The sequence below is a fragment of the Mastigoproctus giganteus genome, chromosome 2, assembly GCF_048544385.1.
Source record: "Mastigoproctus giganteus isolate SK-2022 chromosome 2, ASM4854438v1, whole genome shotgun sequence".
In the NCBI taxonomy this organism is placed as follows: Eukaryota; Metazoa; Arthropoda; class Arachnida; order Uropygi; family Thelyphonidae; genus Mastigoproctus; species Mastigoproctus giganteus.
Window position 1 is genome coordinate 188,736,077 of NC_143576.1, and position 14,461 is coordinate 188,750,537.

At 38.2% G+C, this 14,461-nt stretch overlaps 1 protein-coding gene across 5 annotated transcripts in view; it reads right to left on the bottom strand.

The window, feature by feature from the left end:
- The window catches only part of PCB (Pyruvate carboxylase), a 593,745-nt gene that overhangs the window by 74,108 nt on the left and 505,176 nt on the right, over positions 1–14,461 (bottom strand). For all 5 annotated transcript variants that reach the window (XM_090389678.1, XM_090389679.1, XM_090389675.1 and 2 more), the window contains one exon: positions 11,779–12,027. In XM_090389678.1, coding sequence (XP_090245804.1) covers positions 11,779–12,027 — 249 coding nt within the window. The remainder of the gene's footprint in view (positions 1–11,778; positions 12,028–14,461) is intronic.

Below are 14,461 nucleotides of genomic sequence, written 5' to 3' on the forward strand. Positions count from 1 at the left end.
GGATCTCATCAGAATTCAGCATGCTGAACCCATTCAAGGCCTTATACACCTCAATCAGATCACTGCGCAGGTGCCTAGTCTCCAGCCACTGAAATTTGCAGAACTTAAGCCTCTCTTGGTAAGAGGATCTCTTCATTCCCCTCGCCAATCTTGTTGCCCTTCTCTGTACACGCTCAAGCAAATCTACATCCTTCCTAAAATGAGGCCTCCAGACCTGTATGCAGTACTCAAGGCGTGGCCTGACCATGGCCTTATACAGAGGGGCAATCACCTCCTTTTCCCTGCTAGCAAAAATCCTATATATCATTGATAAAACCCCATGACCTGCCCTGTCAGCCTGTCTGCATTGCTCAGAAAACTTCATATCTGACTGCACAATTATTCCCAGGTCTTTCTCATTTTCTACCACCTTAAGTGTAATACCACACAATTGATACGTTTCTCTGGGATTACTTCTACCCATATGCAGTACTTTGCATTTGTCAAGGTTAAACTTCAGTTGCCACTTCTTAGCCCATCTGCCCAAATTATCTAGATCTTGTTGCAGCAGCAGCAGCACACTGCCATTACTGTCATTAACAACCCTGCCAACCTTTGTGTCATCTGAAAACTTCAACACTAAGCCTGATATACCTTCATCAATATCATTGATAAATATACAAAACAACAGAGGACCCAACACCGAACCCTGTGGGACTCCACTAATAACATTAGTCCACGAAGAGCAGCACCCATTGATTACCACCCTCTGTCTTCTCCCACTCAACAGTGGGAAAAGTTTTCCTGAAATCCAAATATGATATCAAAATTTTTTGCATCCAGTTCCTTTAACCTTGACATAATATCCTATCAAATTTGTCAGACAAGACTTTCCCTTAACAAACCCATGCTGTGTCTGAATTATTGCTGCAGTCTTGTCTAGATGATCCTGCAATGCATCTTTAGCCAGTGACTCCAATATTTTACCTGGAACAGAAGTTAAACTAACTGGTCTGTAATTACTCGTGTCACCCTTCGATCCCTCCCTTTGTGAATTGGGGATACATTTGCACATCTCTAGTCCGTGGGAAACTCCCCTGAGTCCAAGGATGCTCTCATAATTATGGCTAAGGGTTTTCTTAGTTGCTTTGCCACCTCCTTTAATATAACTGGATAGATCCCATCCACCCCAGGTGCTTTTCTTATGTTTAACTTGAACGACTTCTCCTCCACTTTGCTCTCAGTTATTACAAAATCATTAAGTATCCTGCTACAATTTATAACCTTCTTCCATTTTCAAACCTTAATAATTCCTCATGTGTGAATGTAGTTGCAAAATACTCATTCAGTTTGTTTGCTCTCTGAGCAGGATCATCAACAGTCGAACCATCAATGTCAAGTGGACCAATCAGATTCATCCCCTTCCTTTTAGAGTTTATATAAGTAAAGAAATCCTTGCTGTTTTTCTTAGCACCTTTTGCCAAGGATTTCTCGTAATCTGCCTTCGCCTGCCTAACCTCCTTTGTGACCTGATTACAGACTAGCTTATATCTGCCATAGGCTTCTGAGTCACTTGATAATTTATATGCATCCCATGCATTTTTCTTCCCTGTTACAAGTCTCATTAGTTCATTAGATAACCATTTAGGCCTAAACCTTGAACAATATTTCTTAATAGGTATGAAACTTTTAGTAGCATCCACGATTAATTCCTTGAATGCTTTCCACTTAGAATTTACTGTTGGTAACATTCAGTTTATCCCACTATACAGAATTTAAAAACTTTCTGAGACCACTGTACAATGTATTTAGGAAAGATAGGGCAGATAGAAGAGGTGATGGAGGCATGCTTATTATCAAAAGCAGCCTGAGCAAGATAAAAACTTTCCCAGATTCAGACATTTCACATGTTAGTATAGAATCTGTATGGTGTGAGACAGTTGGAAACAAAGGTATAATGGGAGTGGGAGTAATATACAAGCCAGGTGATTGGGAAGATTATGATGAGAGCCTCTACATGCAAATGGAATGTGCAAGTAAGCATGAATGTCTTATTATGGGTGATATCAATTTGCCTCTAATTAATTGGAGCAAATGGGAATGAAACTCTACATGGGGGACAAAATTTTTAAATCAACTAGATGATTATTATTTGTATCAACATGTCAAGGAAAGTACTAGGGAAAAGAATATTATAGATCTGATCTTCATGCACCAAAATCAGGTGACATAATTGAGCTGACAGTACAGGAACCAGTAGCAGGAAGAGATCATGGAGTTCTACGGTGGATGATGAAGACAGAGGGAGCAGTAGCTAAAGGCAAAGGAATGGATTATAATTTCAGGAAACAAAATTACGACAGCTCAAGGTGTTACATAGCCTGTGTTAACTGAGTAGATATCCCACAGAGAGCAAATAGAATTAAATTATAGTATACCTTTAAAACATTAATCACAGAAGCCTTGAATGCATAAATACCATTAAAAAAAAATCAATGAGGAGGATTCCATATTGAATAAATAGTGAAGTTGCTAGATTACTTGAGCAGAAAAAAATACTGCATGGAAAAGTTAGAACAATAAAATTTACTGAAGCCCATAACACGTAAAAATTGATCTGTATAGTGCCACAGAAGAGGTTAGACAGGCAAAGGCAAATTATGAGACATCACTAGGAAAGATGTGGGGGAATAAGGAATTGTTCACATATATAAATACAAAGAGGACAAATCAGATCGAATCCTTCTGTAATGGACGTAGGACAGTATTAGATACCTCAGCTGGTGTTGCAAATGAATTCAACAGTAACTTTGTATCAATATTTACAGAACAAACACCCTTTGTCAATGAGAAATTATGGGAGTGAAGTTCAAAAAACATGCAATTAATAATATTGAAATTTCTCATGTTTATTTAATGAAAAATCTTCGAGCCTACGGACCAGTAAGGCTCCTGGGGTTGATGGCATATACCCTATAATTTTAAGGGCGGCAGCAAGTGAATGCATCAAACTATTAAGACTAGTTATGAGAGTATCATTGGACTCAGAATTAGGCTGACCATAATTCCTTGAGGCCCAAACGGGATGGGGAGAAGAAATGTTGTTCGGAAAAGAGCAGAAAAATATTCAACAAAATGTTTTTAGCCATCCTACACTATAATCACGATTATGGGTTATTTTGCGCCAATATTTAAGCATATTTTAAAGTTTTGTAAAATGGGACAAAATTAATATTTTTACTAAACCAGTGGGACGGCCTGGACATAGCAAAAAAAAAAATGGCACTGGCCGGCTGAAAACAGGACTTATGGTCAGCTTATTCGGGAGACATTCCGTTGGATTGGAAAAGTGCCAATGTATCACCAATACATAAAGGCAGTTCTAAGAGTACGGTGGAAAATTACCGACTGGTCAGTAACTTCACTAGTAGGGAAAATCTGAGGTAATGATCAAGGGTGGAATTCAGGGTCATGTAGATAAAAATGGAATTCTGAAGGATACACAGCATGGTTTTGTAAAGGGAAAATCATGTTTAATAAATCTGGTTAGCCATTTTGACAAGGTTACTCATGAACTGGATTTAGAGAATAATTTCGACATTTGTTTTTTTAGATTTCAGCAAGGCATTTGTTTCAGTCCCACAAGCGGTAACTTTATAAGCTGTAACAGGTTGGAAGTACAAAGGGTACTAGGAAAGTTTTGCAATACAGCTTTGTTTATTTAATTTTTTCAAAGTAATTTCCTCTACATTCAATACACTTCTCCATCCTCCGAAACCAATCTTTAAACCAGTTCTGCCAAGTTTCACTAGGGAGTAAAGCACACTCGTTGTCCCAAGCCCGTAGAAGGTCCTCATCACTGGAAAACCGCCTCCCTTTTAGCTTCATTTTCACATGCGGGAACAGTGCAAAGTCGCAGGGAGCAAGGTCTGGTCTGTAGGGAGGGTGCTCGAGAAGTTTCAGTCCTGTCGTGGTCAAATATTCGGTGCAGGCTTTGGCGCGGTGAGCTGCAGCATTTTCGTGATGGAGGTACCAGGTGTCCACTCTTGACTTTGGCCGCAGGTTCTTCATAGATCCAATGACTTTAGAGGCAGGCATTGTTCAGTATACCACTTAGCTGTGACTGTCTTCTGCGTGTCCAAAACGACACGTTCCACAATTCCACTCGATTTGAAAAATACAGCTATCATTTTCTTCTTTACAGATCGGGATTTTCTGACAATTACGGGTGTGTCGTCATCATCAAAGACCCAAACTTTGTTTTGAGCCTTGGTCGGCAGATCGTAATAGTACAGCCAAGTCTCGTCACCTGTCACGATGTTGTTCACATACCGAGATTGTCCCTTATCAAACTTTTTTAACATCTCCCGGCACCAAGTCACACGTCGTGTCATCTGCTCTTCAGTCAGTTGATGCGGCACCCTGAGAGAACAAAGTTTCTTCACGTGCAAATGATCTTGCAGAATCGAACGAATTGCTGGTGCATTTAGGCCCAAAGTATCCTCTATCTGTTGGTAGGTCACTCGCCTGTTTTCGTCAAGCATTTTCCTCACAGCAGTAACGTTTTCCTCCGTAACTGACGTTCGTGGCCTTCCCGGCCTATCAGAATCCTCCAGAGTGAAATTTCCCCTTTGGAATTCTCTATACCACCTGAATATCGTTGTACGATGTGGACAATCATCATCTAGTGCAAGAGTCATTTCTTCTAAGCACTGGTCTATGGTTAAACCACGCACGAAATTATACCGCAAAACTGTCCTTATCTCATTTCGTGACCACGATGCCATCGCAAGCACTTTACACTCTCACTACTAATGAATAACTGAGCCCATCGACTTGGCGCGGCGGCTACTATGCACGTATGAACATGTCTCAACATGCAGCAACAAGCAGCTTCCTGTGATTCATTGTTGCGTCATATTGCAAAACTTTCCTAGTACCCTTTGTACAGGGAAAATCCTTGGATAGCAGGATGGCTATAGGACAGGAGGCAGAGGGTTGTGAAAAATGGTTTCCTCAAATTGGATTAATGTAAGAAGAGGGGTTTCCCAAGGATCAGTACTGGGACCACTCTTGTTTTTGATTTTCTTAAATGACATCAGTGAAGGGATAGATGGCATGATGTCCAAATTTGCAGATGATATAAAGATTGGTAGATCTTCGCCAAGCAGAGCTTCTTCAGAGTGACCTAGATAGATTTTGGGGATGGTCAGAAAAGTGGAAGCTGTGCTTTAATTCAGCAAAATGCAAGGTCTTAACACCTGGGGGTACAGCAACCCAAAAATAACTTATACAGTTGGTGGGGGTTGAACTAAAGTCAGTAGTGGAAGAAAGGGACTTGGGAGTTATGATACAGTCATAAATGAAGTTTCCGAGCATTATAGACAGGTTGCAAGGAAGGCCCACGGTGTCCTATCAATGATTTATTGAACATTTGCTAGTAGAGATAAGGACATCATATTCCCATTACATAAGGCTTTTGTTAGACCACACTTGGAACACTGTGTTCAGTTATGTATACCGCACCTAAAAAAAAAAAAAAAAAAAAAAACATCTAGCTTCTTGAAAGGGTCCAGAGATGGGTAACTTTCCCGGTGAGATCGGCAAAAGGTGTGAGGAAAGACTTCAAATATGTGGGTTCGCAGTTTGAAAACTAGGCATCTTAGAGGAGACTTGCTTGAGGTGTTTAAAGCTCTGAGAGGCAAAAAGTAAAATAAATAAGCAAAAAATTTTCAGTTATAATTGATTCTAGAACTACAGGCCATAAATTCAAGTTGTTTAGATGTTTAGACTGGATTGCAGAAGTTTTATTTTAGCCAGTGAATTATACATTTCTGAAATAAGTTACCTACATGGGTGGTTGAGGCTGACAGTTTGGGAAAATTAAAAGGTCAGCTGGATAGTTATCTAAGAGAGGAGGGAAATGTCATAGGTTGTCTATTTCCTTTCCTTTTATTTAATTTTTTTTTTTATTATTATTATTTTACTTTTTTTTTTTTTTTTTTTTGGCTGGCACAGCAGAAGCCTTTGGTTTCCTTGAACCATATGGCCATTACTAATACCATGAAGATATGAGAATGGGATCACTGAACAAAAGATCACTTGTTCACTGATCAAACTGATCATTTGTTCAATGGGATCGTTGAACAAATCTTTAGAAAGTTTGGCTTTTTTCCACAGCAACATGGAAACAACATTATGTATGAAAAGTATAGAGAGAGGAGAAAGGACACTGTTTTTAATGATCTCAAAGAAGCTTATGACAGGGTTCAAAGAGAGGTGTGATGCGATTATTATGGAGAAAGTTATAACAATATCCATATTATTCAAGATATATAAGGGTGCAGTTACTAGAGTAAGTAGTTTATGGAGAAATTGATGAGTTTTAGCATGGGTAGTTTACATCAGGACTCTGCCCTGAGTCCTTTTCTCTTTGCACTAAATTTTAATGAGTTTTTAAAAATCATTAAAAATTTTACAGGATACATCTGGGGATAGGAGAGGGGACATTAGTTTTCATAGTAAAAATTGTGCACAATGTTTACTAATGTGAAGGTATTGGTATTTCTGGTGCAAGAGCTACTTAGGCCATATTGCACCTAACACTGAGATGGAGGTCACACATGGTGACTGTAAGAACAGTCAGAAACAATCATACAGATGTATCCATTTTAAGAAGCAGAAATATTCCAGGATATTTGCATAATTATCTATGATATTACCAAGTATCAAAGGTTCTTTAAGATTTTCGTAGAAAACTGAATGAGGCTTTTTGGGCATTAGTGTATAATGTACAGTCAACAAGAATGTGCTTGATTGTGAGAAGAGAGTTGCAGTGCGTACACTGCAGAGGATCATTTCCTGTGAGAAGAAAAAGATGGGCCAGCTCACCCAAAAAAACTGGAAGTCCATAAACTGTGGAAGCTGGAAATTGGAAGTCATAACTGTTGTTCAGATTTTATTTGAAGGAGCTTGTTATGAGGTTGAGCTTGCCATAGAAGAGTCCATTGCTCCTTACATTTGCTTCTGGTGAGTATGGGCTTGGCACACCCAGACCTCTCTCTCTCTCTCTCTCTCTCTCTCTCTCTCTCTCTCTCTCTCTCTCTCTCTCTCTCTCTCTCTCTCATACTCAAGAATTTTTTTTTGGCTAGTGCAGCATAAGCCTCAGGCTTCCTTGCACCATATGGCTAATAATAGTAATATGGAACATAATAATCTGGTGATGCTATGTTGAATGAATGTTTGGCTGCATAATCTGCTGTTTCATTCCCTGATATCACAATGTGCCCTGGGATCCAGCAAAAGATGACTACTTGCTGGTGATCATGGATATGCAAATATGCATTTTTATGGTTTTTATTAAAGGATGCATTGATGAGGAAGAATTTTGCAAGGCTAAAAAGGGGACTCAGTGAGTCTGTATATATATATTACACTTTTTCGGATGTACAGAGGGAGAATATTTTCTTGTGCAAGCTTGATGGCACATAATTCAGTTGTTTAACTGCTGAATTCAATAGGAAATGAAACAGAGATGGTGTTGTTGTGGGGGGGGGGACTGCTGCAGCACTGACTCTGTTCTCAGACTTCGCAGGGGAAATGTTTTCCCTGGTTTAGGAAATAGCTGTCACAGGATGGTTTAATAGAAGACCATGGAGAATCTGTACTATTTGGACCTTGGAGGGCTTTATCAAGATGTATATTCCAAGTTTCTGATAATGCCTGAAATCTGATATCAGTAGGCTGGGTTTATTTCCATAGTACACTGTGAATCATTAAGTACTGGCCTAATGGGGTGGGTAGGCAGACTTTGAATTTTGGCTGCATGGTTCAGAAGTAACACCTTTCTCCTGAGGCTGAGAGGAAGCTCATAGGCTTCATTATAAAGATTTTGTACTAATGACTTTCTTTAAGAACATATAGCAATCCTGAGGGCAGAATTTCGAATAAGGACAAGCTATGCTACCATGCTTTCCCTAGCATAATCATACACTGGGGCACCATAATCAAGGCGAGATGTAATTAGGGCTCTATACAAGTGAAGTATGGTGTAACAACCTGCACCTCATGACATAGAAGAGATAACTCTTAGTAAGTTCATTTATTTCTGGCAAGCAGCCAGTAGATTTTTTGACGCATTCTGAGAAGTTCAATTTATTATCAAAAATCAGACCAGGGAGACAATCTCTTCACAACTGTGATAGAATGATTTGTTAAGTGTACCACTGGATCTTGATGCATCTTTTGTTTGTTACAAAAGTGAATAACTCTTGATTTCTGAAAAGATAGTCAGTAACCAATCTGTGGCATTCATAGCTCAATATTATTAACTGAAATTTGCAGCTGCCTCTCAATGAAACTCCTGTTCTGCAAACTGCAAGAGACAGTCAGATCATTGACAAAGTTTACAGTGATGATAATATTTTTGGTCATCTGATTTATTCTTATTGCAAATAAGGTTGCACTGAGGGACTCCTTCTTGCATATATGTTCACAAAAGGACTTTCTGATAGTGAACTTGAAAGGTCCCATGCTGTAGAAAATTCTATATGAAATACGGTAAGTGGCTGCTCAGGTGGAGGGAATGAAGATTTCTCAGGAAACAAAATGCTAAGATGTTTATTTCAGATAAATGCATTCCTGATGTTTATTTCAGCTTTGATCATGAGATCCAGGGATGATCGTTTTTTTTTATGAAACCAAATTGATCAATCATCAGAGATATTTTGGGAATCAAGATACCATATCAGTCGACTGTGTATCATTTTTTCTATGGTTTTATTTAAACAGCTCGTGAGAGAAATGGATTTATAGTTATGAGGAATAGAGTGGTCTTTCCCTGGTTTGGGTATTGCCAGTACATAAGAGTGACACCAGGAACTGGGGAATGAATGTTCAATGAAGATATGATTGTAGGTCATCAGCAAAGATAGCGATTTATTTAATAAAGTGTCAGAGTAATGCCAATTGCTATTTGCGTGGCAACAGCTTCAACAGCAGTTTGTAAAGGAAGGAATGTGTTTGCAAGAGATTCTTGAATCTATGAGTATGGTACCCCTCCACAAGCATTATTTGTAACAGGTCTATCTTGCCGAAAGAGAGTATACTTTTTTTTATCGAGGGAAACACCCGAGAGGTTAAATATGTCTCCAGTAAGCAGATTCCAATTGGATTATGATGCATAATTATCTTGTGGATGTAATCAATATTGCTGCACAAGCCTTTGCAATTCCAATGGATGATGTTTTTCATTGTTTAGATTTAAACGGAGAAGCCATGTCTGTCTGCTTTTTGTAAGTCTGTTTCAAGCGGTCAGCTTTCATTTTATCTTTCTTTTGAAAAATGGGTCTTGTATCTGTTTCATCTTCTGGATGGTTTTGGTTTCTTCTTTACTGAAAGTTTCATTTGTATCCAGAAGGGAAGAGTGACTCCTGTGTTGCTAGATCTATTTGAAGTCTGTTTTTTTGAGGACTGAGGTACAGAAGGGAGTAAAGATCAATCCAATTTAGAAATAGAGATGCTTGGCAGAATTGATGTTGAATGAAATCTTTGAACAGTGCCATATGTACATCTTGGCATCTGTTGTAATTGTTTTCTTGCTGTAGGAAATGAGACTTTCTTTTCTATCTTGTGTTTGTGGATTTTTTTTTTTTTTTTTTTTCATATTTTCACTGATCACATTTTACAGAAGGCTGCATTTACCATCAGGGCAAAGGGAGGACTGTGATTTACAATCAGCTTGGGCATGCCCCTTCAATCCACATTTAGGGCATACTGCATTACTTTGACAGGCTGTTTGAGAATTTCTGACTTTCATTGATGAAGGTAGGTTTTGTGAACTAAATATCAGTACAATGATGCAAGTTGGAATAAGTTTGCCATCTTTCTTCAGCATAATTCTCTTCACTTATGTGACCTTCTGACCCTGCAATTCATTGACAATTTCCTCCTCTGAGATGACACCTTTGGAGGTATCGAGTGTAGCATGTGGTGATGACACCTTAACTGGAATTCCACCAAATGTGTGAGTTTGAGAAGGGACTTGGAGTGTTTGGAACCAATGGTCTCAACCAGTAGGTTGCCTGATTTAAGACATCGCACCATTCTCAGGAAACCCATATTTTCCAGACATTTCTGTATGAGAAATGGCAATACGTTGCCTATGGCCTGATTCGTTACGGAATGCAGGATCAGGAAACTTGGATTTATACTTGGGAAGTATTCATCTTCAGTCTCTTTCAGTTTGTTGCGTCATCATCAGGTTGGTGCAAATTCACTGAATCTGCATTTGCTATCTGCATTGGGGGAAAGTTGTTGTAATCCACTTTTTGCTCCTTTTGGCCCTGGAGGCAACAGTACATCCTTAAATAACCACAGGATCATGGCTCGTAGCACGAGTTGTTGTAGGAGCATGGGCATTACTCTCCACACGTGCATGGAAACCGGAAATGGCTTTACCACCAGGTTTCCAGCCTCACCATGGGGATGCAGAAGCAGTGCCACAAGGTGATCAAGCAGCCAAGTTAGTTAGTACTTCTAGAAAAAGAAACAGAAGGGTGGCTTTCCTTTCTGGGCCTCTGCCTACTTCTTGTAGTGTGAAAGAGCTACTCTGATATACAAATCAAGAATTTTTCAAATAGGCCACTGGGGTTGGGAAAGTTCTAACTCATAATAACTGAATGCAATGCACCAGCCATCTAAACTTAAACTTTATTAAAATAATAATAAGACCATATAAAATTTTGTAAAAATAAAAGATAAAGATATATAAGTATAATACACTGATTGTACAATCAAAAGCAACTGTAGCTTTCAGAGCTGACCACCTCCTTTATCAACAGTAAAACTTAACTGTCACTGTACATCCTTGCATCTCATGTTATCATAGGAACATGGGCATTATCCTCCACACGTGCATGGAAACTAGAAATGGCTTGGGAGGATGCCAGGAAGAGCTGTTCGTTCCATCCGAGAATTGCAGTTTCAAAGAGGAGATGAATACATACTGTGATTCATCTTTTCTTTCTTATGTTTTTAGGTACAATTGTAGAAAAGCTTACAAATTAGGTACAACTGTAGAAAATTTACAAATGCCTACATTTGTAAATGATTTTTTAAAGTTTTTATCTAAGGCATTGAAGAAGCTTGTTATTATGTAAATAGTTATTTTTTTAATTATGTTCTAACAGAAAAATGTAATTTTATTATTTTACATAATACATAAATTCTTATATTCCACTGAGTCATAACACTAGCATGTTGGCAATAAGATATCACCGAGAGCTCTAATGTTCAATATATTCTACGTTGATATCAATATTGTAAAAGAATAAGAGAAATTTAACCTCAATATGTTATGTAGAACACTTTCGTATGATACTCTCCAGAAATTAAAACGAAAACAATTAAATAATCAAAAAACTTACATTAGTCAAAAATAATTAAAAATCAATTGAACACAAAAATCAAAATTCAAGTAAAAAATTTATTTAACGAAAAAATTGCAGGAATGAAAATTCATTCCTGTGATCACGACATACGGTTGAAGAGGTTGTCAGGGAAGGAAAATCAAGGAAGGAAAATTGTTTTGCAATTGTTTTGTTAAATTAATTTTTCACTTGATTTTTAATTATTTTTTACTGTAAGTTTTTCGATTTTTTAATTGTTTTCGTTTTAATTTCTGGAAAGTATCATATGAAAGTGTTCTATGTATCACACTGAGGTAAACTTCTCTTATTCTTTTACAAATGTTGGCAATTACTACATTTATGACTAAGACAGACAAAGATAGAAACTTACTTCAAATTCTTCTGCTACTTTAGGCCCAATAAGAAATGTACGAGTGTTAAGGAAGTCAACTGGTCCATATTCGTTGCGGAATGCTAAAAAGTCATTGCACACCTTGGGATACATAGCAGCACTCATAACATCATATTCTCGAATCCTTGGTCCATGATTTTCATTAAGTTCTTGTTTCAGTTTATTAAAATTCATTGGAGGTAAGCTTTCTCCTGGGCGACCTTTGATTGTGGGCATTCCTTTTAGGATCTAGATTAAGGAATAAAAATAAAAAGCTATGAGATAAAATATTTTAAGTTCCCTGTATTAACATACAACATAAAATTTTCATTTCACTTTTTTTTTTTATGGAATCACCAATACACAAAAGTAAAGTGCAAAGTCTTATACCTGGGGAACAGTAACCCCAAAATAACTTATATACACTTGGTGGAGTTGAACTGAAGCCACTAGTGGAAGAAAGGGACTTGGGAGTTACAATACGGTCAGATATGAAGTTCTCCGAGCATTGTAGACAGGTTGCAAAGGAAGGCCCATGGTGTCCTATTGATAATTTATTGTACATTTCCTAGTAGAGATAAGGATGTCATAATCCCATTTTACAAGGCTATTGTTAGACACCACACTTGAAATACTGTGCTCAAGTATGGAGCCCGCACCTAAAAAAAAACCGAGCTTCTTGAGAGTCCAGAGACAGGTAATTCGCCCGGTGAAATTGGCAAAAGGAGTGTCCGTGTGATGAAAGACTTCAAATATGTGGATTGCACAGCTTGGAAAATAAGTGTCTTAGAGGAGGCTTGCTTGAGGTGTTTTAAGTAAAATTAATGAGAACGAAATTTTCATGGTTATAAATGATACTAGACCTAGGGCCATAAGTTCAAGTTACTGGGGGGAGATTGCAGGAAGTTTTATTTTAGACAATGAGTTATAAATTACTGGAATAAGTTACCTATGTGGGTGGTTGAGGCTGACAATTTGAGGAAACTGTCAGCTGGATAGTTACCTATGGGAGGAGGGAAATGCATAAGTTGTCTATTTCCTTTTCTTTTATTATTTATTTTTTGACTGGTGCAGCATAAGCCTTAGGCTTCCTTGCACCATGCGATCATTACTAATACTCATCATCATTCTTCTATTTCTTGGAGATTCCCTTCTACTTTTAACTCTCTCTCAGGGTAACTCAAATTTTTTTTTTGGCTGGTGCAGCATAAGGATCAGGCTTCCTTGCATCATATGTCTAAGAATAATAATAATAATATTAGAACATATAATACTTAGTACCGTGCATAGGTTAAAAGTTGAGAAGATGAAAGATGATACTTATTGACATTAGACTTAAATTTCTGTATCTGTACATGGTAATTTTCAAGAAATACATGTGAAGGGAGGTTGTTTCAGAAAATGGAAGTTGAAGGAATAAATGAGGAAAAAGAAAAGTTGGTTTTGTGAGTTAAGTCAGACAGTAAGCATCCTTTTACTGTCTGACTGCGTGCTTGGATTAATTGGGAAGGTGGGGGGGGGGGGAGAATTACAAAAGCCAATTCAGAAGAACAATGCCCATGTATCTATATAGAAATGGCATGCAGCAGAAACAGAACATCTCTGAGACAGACTGGTGAAACTTTGTAAGAGATGGGTCATTAATTAACCTAAATGCCCTCTTTTGAATGGAGCCTAGAAGACAGAGGTTATGAGAGCACGTCCCCAGATGAGGGAACAATATTCCGTGGTAGGTTGTTTGTTATTTGGTTTTTAGGAGCATTAGCAACTAAGGCCATATTGCTCCGGGAATATGCGGTGGTCATTCCCTGACCTTTCCGCATCGTCCGTATTTGGTGGTGACGGGCTCTAACCCCGGTCTAATCAAGAAGTGTGTGTTACGCACTGCTGCTCCTTCCCACCTGGCTACGGAGGCACCTCCGTGGTAGGGCAGACTTGAAAGTTGCAGAGTGAGTAGCTGTTTAGAAGAAAAGCAAAGCCAAGAGCAAAAGAGAAAACCCAGATTTTTAGATGCAAAGGAAGCAATATTTGTGATGTGCTTATGGTCAAGGGAGATTAGAAGTCAGGGTAATCCCTAATAGAGAGTTGTGGTCTTGTCCAAGTGCCATCGAAGATAAGCATAGAAGCAGAAGAATCCTTGTTGCAAGATATAAGACATGGCTGAGTTTTAGGACTAAAATTAACTAAATTATCTTTGCCCCACCAGAAATTACCTGAAGATCAGCATTTAAGAAATTGATGGTGGATATTTGAGAAGTTGAAGCTGTTTGTGCAGGCAAGGCTTCTCAAACTGGAAGGTAGAATGCAATGTGCTATTATAAGGCTATCATGATAGCCAATCATGCTATCATGACCTACAGGAGGAAGGAAATGCATAGGTTGTCAATTTCCTTTTCTCTTATTTTTATTCTTATTATTTTATTTGGCTGGTGCAGCATAAGTCATAGGCTTCCTTGCACCATGTGGCCATTGCTAATACTAATACTAAAAAATATTAATACTAACAGATCATGACGGGACATTCATTTTTGATAAATTCTTGATGTTTGCTTGGCTTCAATCATAAGATCCAATGATGGCAATGTATCATTTTCTCGAGGGTTTTGCTAATACAGTTGGTAAGAGATATCAGTCTGTAGCTGAGGTACAGAATGGTCTTTACTGGGTTTTGGGACTGCCATTA